Consider the following 15,521-nt stretch of genomic DNA (forward strand, 5'->3'; position numbering starts at 1 on the left):
GTATAAAATTAAAATGATCAACGACATCCAAAATCAGATCCAAAAATGCACTGATTGTCTGAGACAGATACATTTAAATAATATTGCAATACAGCACAAAACACACACACACACACACATTTCTGCCATACAAATCAGACTGTCATGCACATTAATGTTTGACAATGACTGGTTAAGCTTTTCAACATATTGAACAATTTAATGGAGAATAAGAAGCTGCTAATTTGCTTTGGGCTGCTTTGTTCTCAGTGTAAGGGGGAAAGAAAAGAGCTAATTACACAGAACGCCATTTTAATGCCGCTGCAAAGATGATGAAACTAAGTAGCCTGAAAAAAGCAGTCTTAAATATGAGGGGAGAAACGTTATCTCGTCTTCAAGAGGATAATTAAACTGCTGTCTAAATCTCCTAATCTTCTGCTAAAGCGGCCAACCCACGAAGCGAGACGAAGAGCTACCAGGAAGACGGGGGGACTTGCAAACAGAAGGAAGGGGGTCCCTTTTAAATCTGTTCTAGAACGGTCTACCCTAAGTCTCAGGGCAATATGCCAGCTACAGTAATGGAGTGTAAATTACAAGCATTTGGATTTGCGTACATTACAAGATGGTGCACACGTTATTTGGATTATTACCAGTCAGGGTTAACAAATTCTTGATGTGGATTACAAATTACTGAGGAAAACTCAAGACAGCGTGCATGTTTTGGAATTTTTGAGTGTTGGATATCCAGCACAGGTTACAAAAAAAATAGCTGTAGATGTAATGCAGGACCTATAAATGAAAATGCTAATTCTCTTCTAGTGTGATGTTCCTTAAGAAAAGCCTAAAGGCTTACATTTCTATAAATGCTATTCAAATTTACAAAACAATTAGGATTTTAAACAAGAGCACTGCCCTGAGTGTTTTTAGAAAGACAAAATAAAATAAATAAAAATACAAAATAAACATGAAAAGGAAAGAAATATAATTGAATTGCTAATATTTTATATCATGTTGCTTCTTTATATTATCTATAAGCATACATCTGCTCCTATTCTCTCCGAGTCTCTCTTATGGATTTGTTGGCAAGCTGGCACTTTAATGAGCTGCATTCAACACCTGCCTCCTGACCCTCTATTCTCCCTTGAGACGGCTGTCCGCTCCTAACAGTTCCCAGAACCAATGAAAACATTTGATACTAGACACTAGGCTTACCATGCATGGTCCTGATGCACTCGAACCCCTGGAAATCCCAAAGCTTAATGGTCATGTCTGCTGAACATGAGGCTAGCAGCTTTCCAGTATGGTCAAAGGAGATGTCCTGCACGGAGTCCGTGTGGCCCTTAAGGGTGCGCTCAAAGTCCCCTGTTTCATAGTCCCATACCTGGATAAGATGTAGACTGTGTTTCAGCCAAATTAATCCACATCAAAATGAATTTTTTTTTTATTAAAAACTAATCACTGTGTGATAAGAATCTTAACAAGTTAAAGCACAAATAAGGCAAGTTTGTGCTTGTAGCCATTTCCAGTAAAGCACCTGGGTAACATTTTACTATGTTAATAACCATTAGTTAATGCAATTAATATTTTTTGCACCATTTTACAGTCTTGGATGACGCATATTACATATAAATTTTTTCACAAGTCATAAATATTTCTATTTATTGACTACTAATGTAAACATAAATTTACTAAATATAAACAAATAATACACATATGGGCGGTTTCCCAGACAGGGCTTATCCTAGTCCCAGTCTAAAATGCATATATGAACTGCGTTAATTTAAAAACACACCTTGTACTGAAATCTTAAAATATATCAATGCCATTGTTTTGTCTCACTGCGCACACCAGTATTGGTTTTTGTAAAATGACTAGTGGCTAAAATGCAGAAATAAACTACTCTAAAATGACTTTGTTGTTATTTATTCTTAGCAGAGTTTACCGGAAGTTATGCGTGTTCCACGAAAGCCGTTTGTTTATGTTGTTACTGCTGAAACCGTCTAAACACAGACAAGTATATTTGACTACAAAGGGAGGTGGGTGTGTGATGATCATGATGCCTTGTAATTTCGACAAAGTGCAGTTGAACAATGAAAATGGTACCAAATGAAAGAATTCTGTAATTTTGCGGATGGAGAAATTGATAATGTTATTGGTATCAATGAAAAGATACATTTATAATGATTGGTGTGGCACCATTTTCATTGCAATACCACATTTTGCATAAACATTATAAAGCATAATCAGAATGAATGAATTATTGTGATGCAATTTTGACCTGAGATGTATCTTGGAAACTGGAGTCAATTAACAATCAGGACTTAATTTTCCTAACCCAATTCTGGTCAAATTTAGCTTCTTTCATTTCCAAGGCGTCCTCCTTGTAGTGCTTTTTAATGTTTTTTATCATTACAGCATTCTGGTAAAGTGATGTGAATGTTATCTGCTTGTTCGCCTGTATGCAGCAGTATAATAAACAGCCTCAGGGCTTAATGTAAAGATCAGGTTTCAGCAGTTTCCAGACTGCAGACACACAGGGATAAGCTCTGTCTGCTGCACAGGGGGCCGGTGACAGAAGCCCCTCCACCTGCTTATCAGACTACTGCTTCCAAACTGCCCAACCCAGCCGTGTGCTTGCATTAAACATGTACACAAAAAACCTGATGTTGCACACCTTGGTTAGTCAAGCAAGTAAGGAGCATGCTTCAACCATTGCTGAGACTGCAATACTATTATACTACATCAAACTTGTATTTGCCTTCACAAACCATTTTTATGCATAGGTTCAGTGTCACATTAAAAATGTGCAAAATTAAAAAATGTTTAGTGCTGGGCAAAGATTAATCACGATTAATCGCATACAAAATAAAAGTGACCTTTGGCATAATATATGAGTGTGTGCTGGGTGTAATTATTATGTATATATAACCATTTAGGATACAAGTATAATCCTTTAGGGGAGTCTATTTATAAAATTGATAAATAAATAAAAAATATCTGAAATTAATATATGTATGTGTGTGTGAATAAATATACATAGTAATTAGACACAGTACACACACATATATTATGCAAAAAAAAAAACGCTTTTTGTATGCGATTAATCTTTGCCCAGCACAAATGTTTACGTAATTAACCTGTTTACTAAATTCGTTATTAAGAAACATAGCAAAAATATAGCAAAATATTATCTTTTTTCTCAAACAAAGAAATTGCGAAAACATGCATCTTATTATAAGCACCTTTTGTACTATTGCCTTCCTATGACACATCACTTTTATTGTTTTCTACTCTTTGTAAGTCGCTTTAGACAAGAGCATCTGCTAAATGTAAATGCAAAATGACAATACATCTACAACTTGTAATGGTGCATTTACACCAACCGCGGTAGAGGCGTGAAGCGCGAGTGATTTCAATGTTAAGTCAAATGTGCAGACGCGTTGACCAGGAGGTCCCGCGGCGCGGAAGAGGCGTTCGGCGCGGAAGACGCGTTTCCGCCTCATTCGCGCGTGAAGCTCGCGCGAAAGGCGCGAATTGAGCGTTGTGCGCGCGAATGGTGCTTTTGTACATTTTGCGGTTCAAACGAATTTGCGGCTGACGCCAGAGTTGAAAAATTTGAACTTTGGCGGAATTTCGCGCCGCGTTAACCAATCAGGAGCCTGCCTGCTGCTGTGGTGGCAGCCCCGCCCGGAGTCACTCAGGCTATGTTTACACGTGGACGGCTATTTTCATAAACGGACATTTCAACCTCGCCGGTATCAAAAATAATATCGTGCACACATGTCAGTTTTCAGAAAAGTGTTTATTTACACGTACCCGTGCATATTTGCTGTCAAGAGACGCTCAAGCCCACGTAAGCCAATCACCGGCAGCGCTGGTGGTGACGTGAACTGGTTCTTCATGCTGGAGGGATTAGTTGTTGCAGTAGGTGACTGATGACGTCAACGCACCGCGAGAGCGAGCCGAGGAATCACACGCAGAGGTCTAATTTCGAATCGCTCTCGCGGTACTTTGACATCATCCGTCCGTCGGTTCTTGCACCGCCGCATGAAGTCAAACACGCGTAAAATTGCTGACCTCCGAGCACTCGTCTCTGCTCCTCGACATAATGGAGCAGCTGTATTTGCAAATACAAACACACGAAACGAGTTTGCACAAACATAAATGTGATCTTGGAAGCATTCAGAGTAGCAGTCACATGTAAACATGGGTCGCACTGTTGACGTAGGTGCGAGCTCTGGCGCATACTTTGTGACGTTGCCTGCTTAAACATCCGTTTGTCTCACTTTACATGCAACCGTGCAACCGAAGATTTTCAAGATCTCCACTCTGGCCGGAGTTTTTAGAAACAATCGGTTTCAGAGGCGAGTTCTCCGTTTGCGTGTAAACAAGGGGCACAAACGAAGGTAAATCTCTCAGTTTTTAAAAATAACCATGTACGTGTAAACAGAGGCTCACTCAAGCAGTCACTCGAAGCTATATGACACAAGTTGTTATTTCTATAGAGGAGTCAGGAATAAAAAGGACCTCGCTTGGAAGAGTGTCAGTAAGGACTTTGGGCAACCTGGTAAGTTGTAATACACACTTCACTTTTGAGTCACGTGACGTTTATGGACCCGTGCCGTTTATTTTTCCCCAATAGTAAGGTTACCCAATACAAACTGGTAACTCTCTTGATAAATGCACAAGTAACAACAGTCATCTTGCAAACAGACACTCGCACAGCAGTTGCCCCTCCCACAAGAAGCGGATTTTGCTTCGGACGCGCGTCAAATCCTTGCTTTTTCCACGCGTCTACTCTGCTTTACACGCGCGAATGCATTCAAAGTGTTCAAGCGGCAAACTAGGCGCGGTAGACGCGATTTTGACGCCCAAAACGCGTTTGGTGTAAACTCAGCATTATTCAACAAGTAACATACTTACCTTTACAATCAGAAGGACAACAAACCATAAATTAAATAACGCATTGATTTTTCAGTTTACTTGTATAAGATGGAGAGACAGAGCCTGATCGAAGAACCAAAGTGTAAATGAGTAGAGTTTTACAGCATGGGAGGGAAAAATAAAAGGCCATGCTAAAATCAACCATGCAGTTCAGCATAAACCAATAGAGCTTATTTTAGATAAGCCTGCTGACATTTCAGATAAATTTGTGAAAGTTAGAACTATGTGAGCAGTCATATGTTCATGCGCATGTATAAAATATCCATGTCTGGAAAACCCTCTGCAAGCCATTTAGCTGATTTTATAACCAGGCTAAGAACCACAACTGTTCTATCAAGAGGCAAAAGCTGTTAAACTACTGATTAGCATAAAACATTTTTAGGGAAAATTTAAAAAAGGTCAACCAGACATGAGGCTGCATAGCTTTAGGGCTCTCTGAAAACTAGCTATGAATGTGGATGTAGGGAATGGGGCTGAATATATTTTATTTGCTCTAGCTAAGTGCAGCCCATGTTAAAATGGGGAAGGCTAGTGATTTTTAGGGAAGAATTTAATAGCACAGTGTAGGAAACTAGGACACAGTAGGAGGGGGCCGCAGCCCAGTCATGCCAGGTTGGTGCCCATAGCTGCCGGCAGTGAGGTGAAGAATGAATTGCTTCCGAAAAACAAGAGTTCGGAAAAGCAGAGAAATCCTTTGTAGCAGAACAAAACGTTGATGAGGGGGTGTCTTGAATATATTATACCACTAAAAGTCCAAACTGAAGTGCCAAAACCATTTCAGTCCTGGCTTTATAAGCAGACAGAAAAAACCTCTAATAAGTGGCTGTTTCAATGGTTTGAGCTCAATACGATAGGGACATCCATTAAGAGACATTATTGGGGTTGTGGAGGGAGTGCTCGGCTCTGATACAGACAGCAGAGGCAGAAATGGGGCATGTCTAGAAGCAATGCTTATTGTCATGGGAATGCTATACTGCTTGTGCAGACCTGTGTATTTAATGTGTCTCAAGGCTGTGGTATGAGCCCAGTGAATGCTCACAGTCAAACAAAAAACACACCATTTATGTCAGCCAGCTTAACCTATATTTCATGATTCATTTTCATAGTGTAATCAACACTTGAGGACAAAAACCTCAGAGTCATACATTTTTATTTTCAAAAACAGAAACGCAGGGCAGATGTTACATTATGAGACAAAGCAGTTAAAAAAGATGATGTCATATTACAAATAAAACAAAGGACTATCTCACCTTTATTGTTGCGTCCTCTGAGGCAGAAACCATGACACTGAAGACTGGATGGAAAATAACTTTGGTGACAGGACTCCTATGGCCGCTGAGGGCATATCGCTCAGGGGGACGAGGGATCCATTCTTTGGGGTCTCGCTTCTGTCCAATTGGCCCACCTAAAGTGATCTCTTCTTTCGCCTCATTCAGTTTCGATTCTAATTCCATCACCTAGTAGGACACACAATGTGTATAGATTGCATGTTTGTTATTTTGATTTTTGATAACAATTGCTGCATAGGCGGTATAGGCATTGGGTCTCATTCACTAAGCATGCGTACGCACAAATTTGTGCGTGAGATGTGCGTACGAATGTTTTCACGAACAAATTCAATAAAAACTTACGAAATGTCTTCTAAATGTACTCAAAAATTAAAGAAAACCCAAAACCACACGTACGCAAAAATCACCTATACTATGCTATAATCAAATACTAGGCTATAATTATAACTTTTAGCCTAATAATGTTGATATATAAAATGTTTATTATATGATGATGATTATATTAAAATATTTTCTTTATCATATATTATTATACATGATCTATATTATTATTGGATACATTATATTATACATTATTAGGCCTACTTATTTTTTCAACACATATAAAGAAGATGCACGTAATGACAAATCTTCACGATTTCCTTCTTCACTTTTTAAATCTCTATATAAAAGCTTGTGCTAAATGCCTAAAGTAAACATCATGTAAATGAAATGAGAAGTCCAAACATCAATCACTTGATCTCCTGTCTATTTTATTTTAGATACAGATGCGCATCTGTCATGTTAACTCTTTCGCCGCCAGCGTTTTTAAAAAAAGTTGCAAGCCAGCACCAGCGTTTTTCATGATTTTCACTAAAGTTTAATGCCTTCCAGAAAATGTTCTTCTTTATATATATAAACATACAATATACCAAATGAAAGAACAGACCCTCTGCTTTCAAAAAAAAAAAAAAAAAAACGTTTCATCCTACCTTCAGTAATTCGTTTGTAATCAGCTTTTGAATACGAGTAGGTTTCTGCAAAAGCACCACATTTTGGAGCAAAAAGCAGAGATAATTCCATTTTTGTGACGGACTTTTCATAGAGATCCCATTCAGAGCGATCTTTAAAACAGACACGGACATGCAGCCGCTTGCCATAGAGCAATACGTCCGGGTTTAAAAAGTTGCACCTAGTGGATAATAGTGGTATTGCGGAAAGACGGAAATACTCGTCATTGGCAGGGAAACATTTCTCTTGATTGACGAGATATCTCGTCAATGGCGGCGAAAGAGTTAATGAATTGTCATTTGTTAATGCATCCAATACTTCTTTAAATGTTACTCTGGTGGGTGGACAGCACTGGCTTCCTCCAGCGACAGCAAAACCTCCCAAATAAACAAATGCAAACCAAAACATAACTTTACCGATAATAAATATGATCATGGATTTCTTTTCAAGCTATTTTGCTTCTATGACAAACTGCACAAAAATTTTCTGTGGATCAGCGCTGACCAAAACCCTTTTATGGAGCTGGTTTGGGCGTGTTTTATGCAAATTACCAACCTCATGCACGCGGCCGCTCATGTAGAACACTTTAAATTCACCAACGTAAGAACAAGTATAAGAACAAATGAATGCGCATACGCACGTGTTGTGAATTAGGCGGAAAGTTTTCCGAGGGAAGTTTAAGTGTGCGTATAAATACGAAAAATTTACGCAATTATTAGTGAATGAGACCTACTGTTTATAAAGCATGATCCATACATTTTGCATTTGTAAATAGTGGATGAGTCAGCACCGCCTCAATGTCCTGATGGGATTTTAATCAAATATAAAAAGAAAGCACAAACCTTTTTCTGCAATCTGATGACTGAGGTCCATTTCTTTTCCAAAAGGCCTGCATACTTCTTATCTAATTCCTCATTCTGGTGACAAAAGATGACAGAAACATTACACCCATGCAGTAAAGTAACATTTACACACAACCTTTAGCAAAACGGGAAGCCCACATCTAACATCAACTCTAAATCCCTTCACATGGGTAAATCTCCTGCAGACAAAGAAAGCTCACAAGATTACAATTACACAAATACCCTCCGCGAAAAATTAATTTCAGGGTGCCTGGCGCAAACTCAAAGTCACAATCAGCTCTCAGTCTCAAATGTAAAGCATGTCAACGTTAAAATACAAGCAGTTCTGATATTCTGTCAAGCATCTAGTTTTCTTGTTCCTTTGATTCTAAATATTTGTAAATAAATATAACTACACTACAAAAAAATATTTGTATTGTCCTATTGCTGGAATCCAGCCAGTGTGTAAAATATCTGAATAGGGGAACTAAGAGGTCTCCAGCAGAACAGGTGCTTTCTTTGTGACGCAAAGTGAAGTGAGAGGGGTTGTGTCATTCGTCTTTTAGGGAAAGGGGCATTTCAAACCCTCGATGAGGTCTGAGCCGCCATCTGTCTGTACCCTCTGCCACTGTGGCAGCCAATGGGTAAAAACCAAACTCATCAGCAGTGCCAGTCACTAATCACTGCAGACTGACAGTCCATCAGCTCACTCAAGCCCTCCAAGAGCCTTCCTTCCTCTCTAGTTAACCCCTGCTACATCTCAGAACAGCTGGAGGGATCGATGATGAGCTTTTTTCTGCCAAATGGACCCGTGTTAATAGCATCACATTTAATTAAAGAGAGCTTTTAGCAGCCCGCATCACCCTCAGCCCACCTCACTATTTTCAAATCTAATCAATAATTCATCCTCTTTCTTCCCTTTACGAAGAAAATAAATGTTTATTTTCTGTCCAACAAGGAGTGTTTTCAGACAACAGCTTGTGTGCGCCAAAGCGTTCTTGCATTTCCAAAACGAGACCCAGACAGTATACTACTAGGGCGTTTTCTGCTGAATCTATTCTGTGATATTGGAGAGACACCATTCAGTAAGTCCCCCTATCAGTGTCAACCATCGCTGAGACAACAGGGTCTTTACATCTGCCACAAATCATAATTATCTCTGTACCGCTTTAATTCAGCACATGTGCCGTCAGTCGCAACCTCGTACAGAGGCGCCAATTAAACGGGGAATACTTCAAATTAAGAAATTTTTGGCTTGGCTGGTGTTTAAACGGAGGGGGGTTCCTATACTCACCATGTCTAGTTCCGCCTCCTTTTTGAAAACTGAATAGGCCTCTTCATATCCATTGGAACGAAGATAATCAGCTATCGCTCGGTTTCTGAAACACAAAAAGCTTAATTAGTTCTCTTGATAACTGGGCTATATGACTGGTGGTTAGAGCTTTTAAACCAACTGAAAAAAACATGGTTAGAATTTAAGAAGGTACATTCTGGTGTGCCTAGAACATGTCTGTGAAGTTTCAGCTCAAATACCACACGGATCATTTATTATAGCATGTCCAAAATGCCCCTATTTGGGCTGGAGCAAAAAACGTGCTGTTTTCATACCTTTAAATAAAAATGAGTTATTGCTTTCAGTTAAAAAAAATCTGATTTCTGTGAATACAGTCTTGAACAAAAGTATATTTAGCTGCATTATCGCTACAACATGCTAACAAACATATTTAGAAAAGCATTTGGGTAAAGTCAATCAGTGGCTATGGGCGGGGCTTTGTCAGTGTGACATCACACATTAACAAGAGATTCAAAACAGCATATAGAATTAGACTGCGCTGATTCAATGGGGATTAAAAACGGGGTTCCCACACCTTGGATAACTTAAAACTCAAGGAACTTTCAAGGACATTCCAGGTCCACCCAAATTCAAGGACTAAATGTGGGGACACATTTCAAGTGAGAGCAATGTTACATTGTTTTACCTTTTAAGATACATTGTTACAGTTCCCTTTCAAGGGAACTCCCGCTATGTCACTGCGGTGACACTTTGGGGACGCCTCCAGGGGTAAGTGCGTATAAATGTGTATATCAAATTCAACCAATGGTGAGGCTTAACGACAAAGATAGGGTGACGCGGGAGCCAGGAAGTTTATCGCTATCTGAAATATTGCCAGGAAGTATGGCAAGGAAGATGCAGTGTCTCGTTCCCTTCTTAGGGAACAACAGTTACATACGTAACCCGAGACGTTTTCATGTGTCAAACAAACTAAGCAAAAAAACATTTTGGTATGAATCAACATTCGCATACAGAAGATATAAGGATTTAAAGTGAACAGTTTAGCATGTGTGCACTTTCAATGACCTGTATCTATGCATGTATATTTAAAACAAGTACATTTTCCATAATATGCACCCTTAAAGTCTGAGGGTGAAGATGTGTCCAGGTAATTTTCAGAAATACCCTCAACCCGTAAACTTCAATATTAGCCCTAAACTGTATTTGTATAAATATATTGCTTCCTTAAGAATAACTCTACCCCAATGAAAATTTACCAATTATTTACTCAACCCTATATCATACAAGATGTTTGTCTTTCATCTGACATAATTGAAGTTATACTGAATAATATCCTGGCTCTTCCTTTCTTTATTTTTGAAGCATTGCCCAGGCTTCAAAACAAATGACATAGGGGTGAATAAATAATAGTACACATTCATTTTGGGGGTGGAGTTATCATTTATGAGACATTTGTATCAGTATATATAAATTCGGGCTATTACAGTATTTATGTCTATTGTAACAATGTGACAATGAACTAGAAATTACTAGTAATGATATACCAGAATCAAAAGCATGTAAACACTTCCTCTATTTGAACAACTGCCAGCATTGACGTAAAAATTATGCAGGTTGTCAAACTGACGAGGGAGCTTCTCGCCTATTCTCCAAGGATTTAACAGAGGCAAAGAAGTGCTATTTCTTCACATGCCTGGGAAGCCATCACGATCTGTTACAGCCCAAACAAAATGTGCAAATAACAAAGAATACTTTAAAAGCGCTGTCTATTTTCACACATGAAGTATCTGTCAAACCTACGTTTTAGCACATTCAATGAGCTACTGAAGAGTCAGCAGGACTGTATTGAGCAGAGATATTGCGATAGCGAGGACAAAGACAGCTGTCTGAGACGTCAGTCTGCTGTCCGAACTATTCCTGGCATTGTGATGTCCACAAGGAACCCAGTGTGAAAATGCTGCTTCAGCATGACAGCCATATTGTGCACGTATACACTTAAACCAAGATTAGATAAAAATCAAAATAGAATTATACTAGCAATAGACCAGACAACAAAAAAGACACATTTTGATTAAAGTCAAGGTCAGTGCAGGGTTATCTCTCACGTGACAAGCGGCAGAAAGATTGTACACACTGCATAATGCTGCAGGGCATCTGCGTGTGCGCGTCTCATCTCTGCTTTGTTGTCTTTGTATGTTCAACAGACACCTTAGCCAGAGATTCGACTCAAGAACAATAAACAGTACATTGTGTATCAAAACTAGTGAGGTGAATTTACTCCAGCATGCAAAATTAAGGTCATGCATAAAAAGTGTTCAGGATATCAATAAGTTGGCTTTTAGTTTTTTATTATTGGCTATGGAGTAACAAGACAGCAGTGTGTCTTAATGACAAATTACAGTCAATTCCGTCCCACTATGAGGTATTGTACTATAAAAAAAGACATCTGGTGCATTTTGTGCTAGTCTACATATACCTGATTTTTGTAAGTGCTTTTGACCACACAGCAACTAAGCACAAGATGCCAATTACAGCCATCCACAAGATCTATTTTTGTGTTACTGTTTAATTTACTGCCAAAATCCAAAATTTTGAACTGCAGCATCAGGTACCAAAGTCCATTTTGGTCTCTGAAAAACAGCTCATGAGGACACAAAGTACTATAGATGGCAAAGAAAACATTGTGAATAAACAAGAGTGCTCATAGCTTTGGGCAGGTATCCATGGAAACCAAGGAGCAGGAAAAGAAGTGAAGCAGCAATGAACACGAGTGGGCAGAGATGCTGAAGACAAGGAGACAAAAGACGCTCACTTCATCAGACTATGCTATTAAGAGGTGGCTTAAACAAAAATAGCTGTGTCTTAACACCTATACAGATGCCTACCTAAACATTCGAGAGCAACATTTGAATGTTTGGGGCAGCTCAATGGGATTTAAAGACACATGCCATGATGCATTAATCTATATCTATTTATAAATAATAACATTTACACAGACACTGGAGTACAGTGAGGAATTGTAGAAGCTTCCAAAATCATGTGACTATCTATAACTGAAGACGCAGTTTTCAGCGAACATCAAATATAAATCTCAGGCAGAGGGTGTTTTCATGTGCCAAAGAGAGCACGAGGTGAAAGCGAGCGCACCATAGTGGGCTGCAGGAGAAATATGAGCAGCATTACCTCACTCTTTCTGGAGGAGCATCATCTCACTCACATCATTTCCGGCAAACGCTCGCTTCCGCATCCACATCACCACTGCCAGCCAGACAGCATCCCGCACCCCTCCCATCCAGACTCCACATACCCAGTGCATCTCTCCTCGGTAAACAAACGCAGCCTTATCAGACTCTGATGGGCCCTTGTGGGTATATCTTATTTTATGACTGCCTCTGGCATGTTGATTTGCTTTGCTTGTTATCCAGCTGCCATCATGCATCATAACTCTGCATCACAGGACTGCAGAACAAGTCCCTTTGTGATGTTTGGGAGATGGTGACCTTTGTGCAAACAGAGGTAACGTATGATCTCCCCTGCAGCTAGTGAGAACATGAAACAACAGGGTTGGCAGAAAGTGGCTTTCGAAGCCAGCACTTTCTATGTGCAGCTCTATCCAGGGATTTTGTAGAAGAGCTGATTATTCCTCGACAAAAAACACCTGATCGAAGGTCGATGCACCTCTGCTGAATAAGCATATATGCAGTTAGTGGAATTTACACTGGTTTCCAGTAAGCAGTTAGCACCCTGCTGTTTAAAACTATTTTTTTTAATAATACAAAACAATGGCTTGATGGTTCTGTTAAAAATGTAAACAGGCTGTTGTTAACATACATTTGCATAAAGCATCTATATATCAAGAGTTTCGTGGCAAAACGAGATAACCACCGTTTTTTTAATTGTTCAGAAATCGCGTTTTTTGGTTGTGCATTGCAATTAATTTCAATGCAACTGCAGTTGGTTTGTTTTGATTTAAAACCTTCATAACTTAAAAAATACAGCTAAGTAGCACAAATAAAACAAAATAACAACATGATAACATGATATTAAACATGTTTTGACAAAAATGTTAAAAAATTTATTTATCTCGTTTTGCAACGAAACTCTTCATATGTATATATGATTAGAGTATTAAAAACCTGAAAAGTGTTAAATTAGGGTAAATTTAGAACGGATAAAAATGTGCGATTAATTTGCGATTAATCGCGAGTTAACTCATGAAATCATGCGATTAATCTAGATTAATTTTTTTTAATCTATTGACAGTCCTAGTCTGAATGTGTATATCAAATTCAACCAATGGTGAGGCTTAAAGACAAAGAAAGGGTGACGTGGGAGCCAGGAAGTACATCGCTATCTGAAATATTGCCAAAGATGCCGTTAAAGGGACGCGGGAAGTATGGCAAGGGAGAAGCAGCGTCTCGTTCCCTTCTGTTACATACATAACCAGAGACGTTTTCATGTGTCAAACACAACTATGCAAAAAAGCATTCTGGTATGAACCAACATTCGCATACAAAAGATATAAGCATTTAAAGTGAACAGTTAAGCACGTGTGCTTAAAGTCTAGAATTTTTTTTATATTATCCTACACTACACAGGGAATAATATGGATTTTTCCAGAAATAATAAAATAGATTCAAGCACTTTCAATTACCTGTATCTTTGTATGTATATTTTCAAAAACTTCCCAGGGCCTAGAATTTTTCACCCAGATTTACAAACTTTCAAGGATTTCAAGGACCTGTGGGAACCCTGGTTCATGGTTATAAAAGCATGGTTAAAATGCTTTCATACTTATACTGAAGTGCTTCTGAGTTCGTTTGCAATCGAGACGCAGTGTCGGAGCAGTTGTTTTGGTGCAGATCAGAGCATGATTGCCGTGTTTACATATGCCTAAACAAACCAAACCAAGGAAGAAAACACACCACGCTCCGAAACAAAGGCTCAGGTCTGAAAACACCCCAAGATACTTAAAGAATGACTGCCTATAAATAAGAACCGTAAATCCTGAGCTGTGCAGGAGTGTGACAGCAGGGTGTGTGTGTGTGCTCTATTAGCGCTCTCAGGATGTGTCAAAGCGAAGTAAAAGCTGATCCACAGTACCCAAACCTTTGAATCTGAATAAAACAAATACAGATCTTATTTTAGTGATCTGGCATTTATGTAGGTTAATTGAACAAGCTTCATATCTGGCAGTTCAGAGACACAAGACCTTGTGTGTAGAGGGCACTCAGAATTGGATGTGTATAAGTACGCAGCATGAGTGTTAAGCCAGCTGTCTCACACACACACACACTAGCATCCCCTTTGACAGCAACGTTAATGAGATTTGGGCTGCTCTGCAGAGGCCACACCCCTTCTAATGACTAGCAGGGTCTTAGCATTAAAGCCGTGTTGTTTTTGTAGTAATTTGAATAAAGACCTGAGCCACAACACAATCCACGAGCGATTTCCACATTCATGAAAGAGGAAGCTTTAGATTAGACATTTATGGAGTTTGGGGTGGCGGCTGACACGGTAATCTCTAGTCACATGTGGCACTAATGCATGTATTATGCCTGTAAAGCTTTGCTCAGCCTCTCCTTAAGAATTTCTTAATTATAAACAACTACTAAACTACAAACCTTACATTAAATTGCATGCAAATGCCACCTCATGTCATTCATAAGCCATTTCAACACCTTTTTCAAAATGTTTCAAATTAGCCTATGTCAGCTGCCTACACCACAAAAAACCTAAGTATGGGGTCTAGACTGATTCTAGGGATGCTGAGGTAGCATTTAAGCCAATGAATGAAGCCCCAAAGGCAGCAGAAGGGCCATTGCCTCCACCATGTGCCAGTCTACAGATTAAACCCATACTGCTGATGGGATCCCTGCTGATTGGTTGGCAGCAGCTTTATCAGAGCACGCCAGGGACTGGCAATAGCAGCTCAAAGCTTAAAAAAGGTAGAAAGGTGGTCCATAGAGCCCAGGCCTGCATACACCTGCCACACCTACAGCATGAAACTATGTTTGGCATGTCTGTCATGATTATAAATGTTTGCTTTGTGATGGTTGGTTTCCCTCATTGATAACATTTGTTGATCTTGGAAAATAATTAAAGGTTTATTCCCAATATTTTTCAAAATACCAAACATAAAAAAATCTTCTACATTCCAAAATGTAGAGAATGCTTTTAAAA

General features: G+C 39.1%; 1 protein-coding gene across 1 annotated transcript in view; it reads right to left on the reverse strand.

The window, feature by feature from the left end:
* pafah1b1a (platelet-activating factor acetylhydrolase 1b, regulatory subunit 1a) overlaps positions 1 to 15,521 on the reverse strand; it is a 34,631-nt gene that overhangs the window by 8,241 nt on the left and 10,869 nt on the right. Inside the window, exons 3-6 of the mRNA XM_055196600.2 lie at positions 9,339 to 9,423; positions 8,045 to 8,119; positions 6,174 to 6,380; positions 1,192 to 1,360 (exon numbers count right to left, since the gene is read on the reverse strand). Of these exons, the coding sequence (XP_055052575.1) occupies positions 1,192 to 1,360; positions 6,174 to 6,380; positions 8,045 to 8,119; positions 9,339 to 9,423 (536 nt within the window). The remainder of the gene's footprint in view (positions 1 to 1,191; positions 1,361 to 6,173; positions 6,381 to 8,044; positions 8,120 to 9,338; positions 9,424 to 15,521) is intronic.

The sequence above is a fragment of the Misgurnus anguillicaudatus genome, chromosome 24 (genome assembly GCF_027580225.2).
Source record: "Misgurnus anguillicaudatus chromosome 24, ASM2758022v2, whole genome shotgun sequence".
Taxonomy (NCBI): domain Eukaryota; kingdom Metazoa; phylum Chordata; class Actinopteri; order Cypriniformes; family Cobitidae; genus Misgurnus; species Misgurnus anguillicaudatus.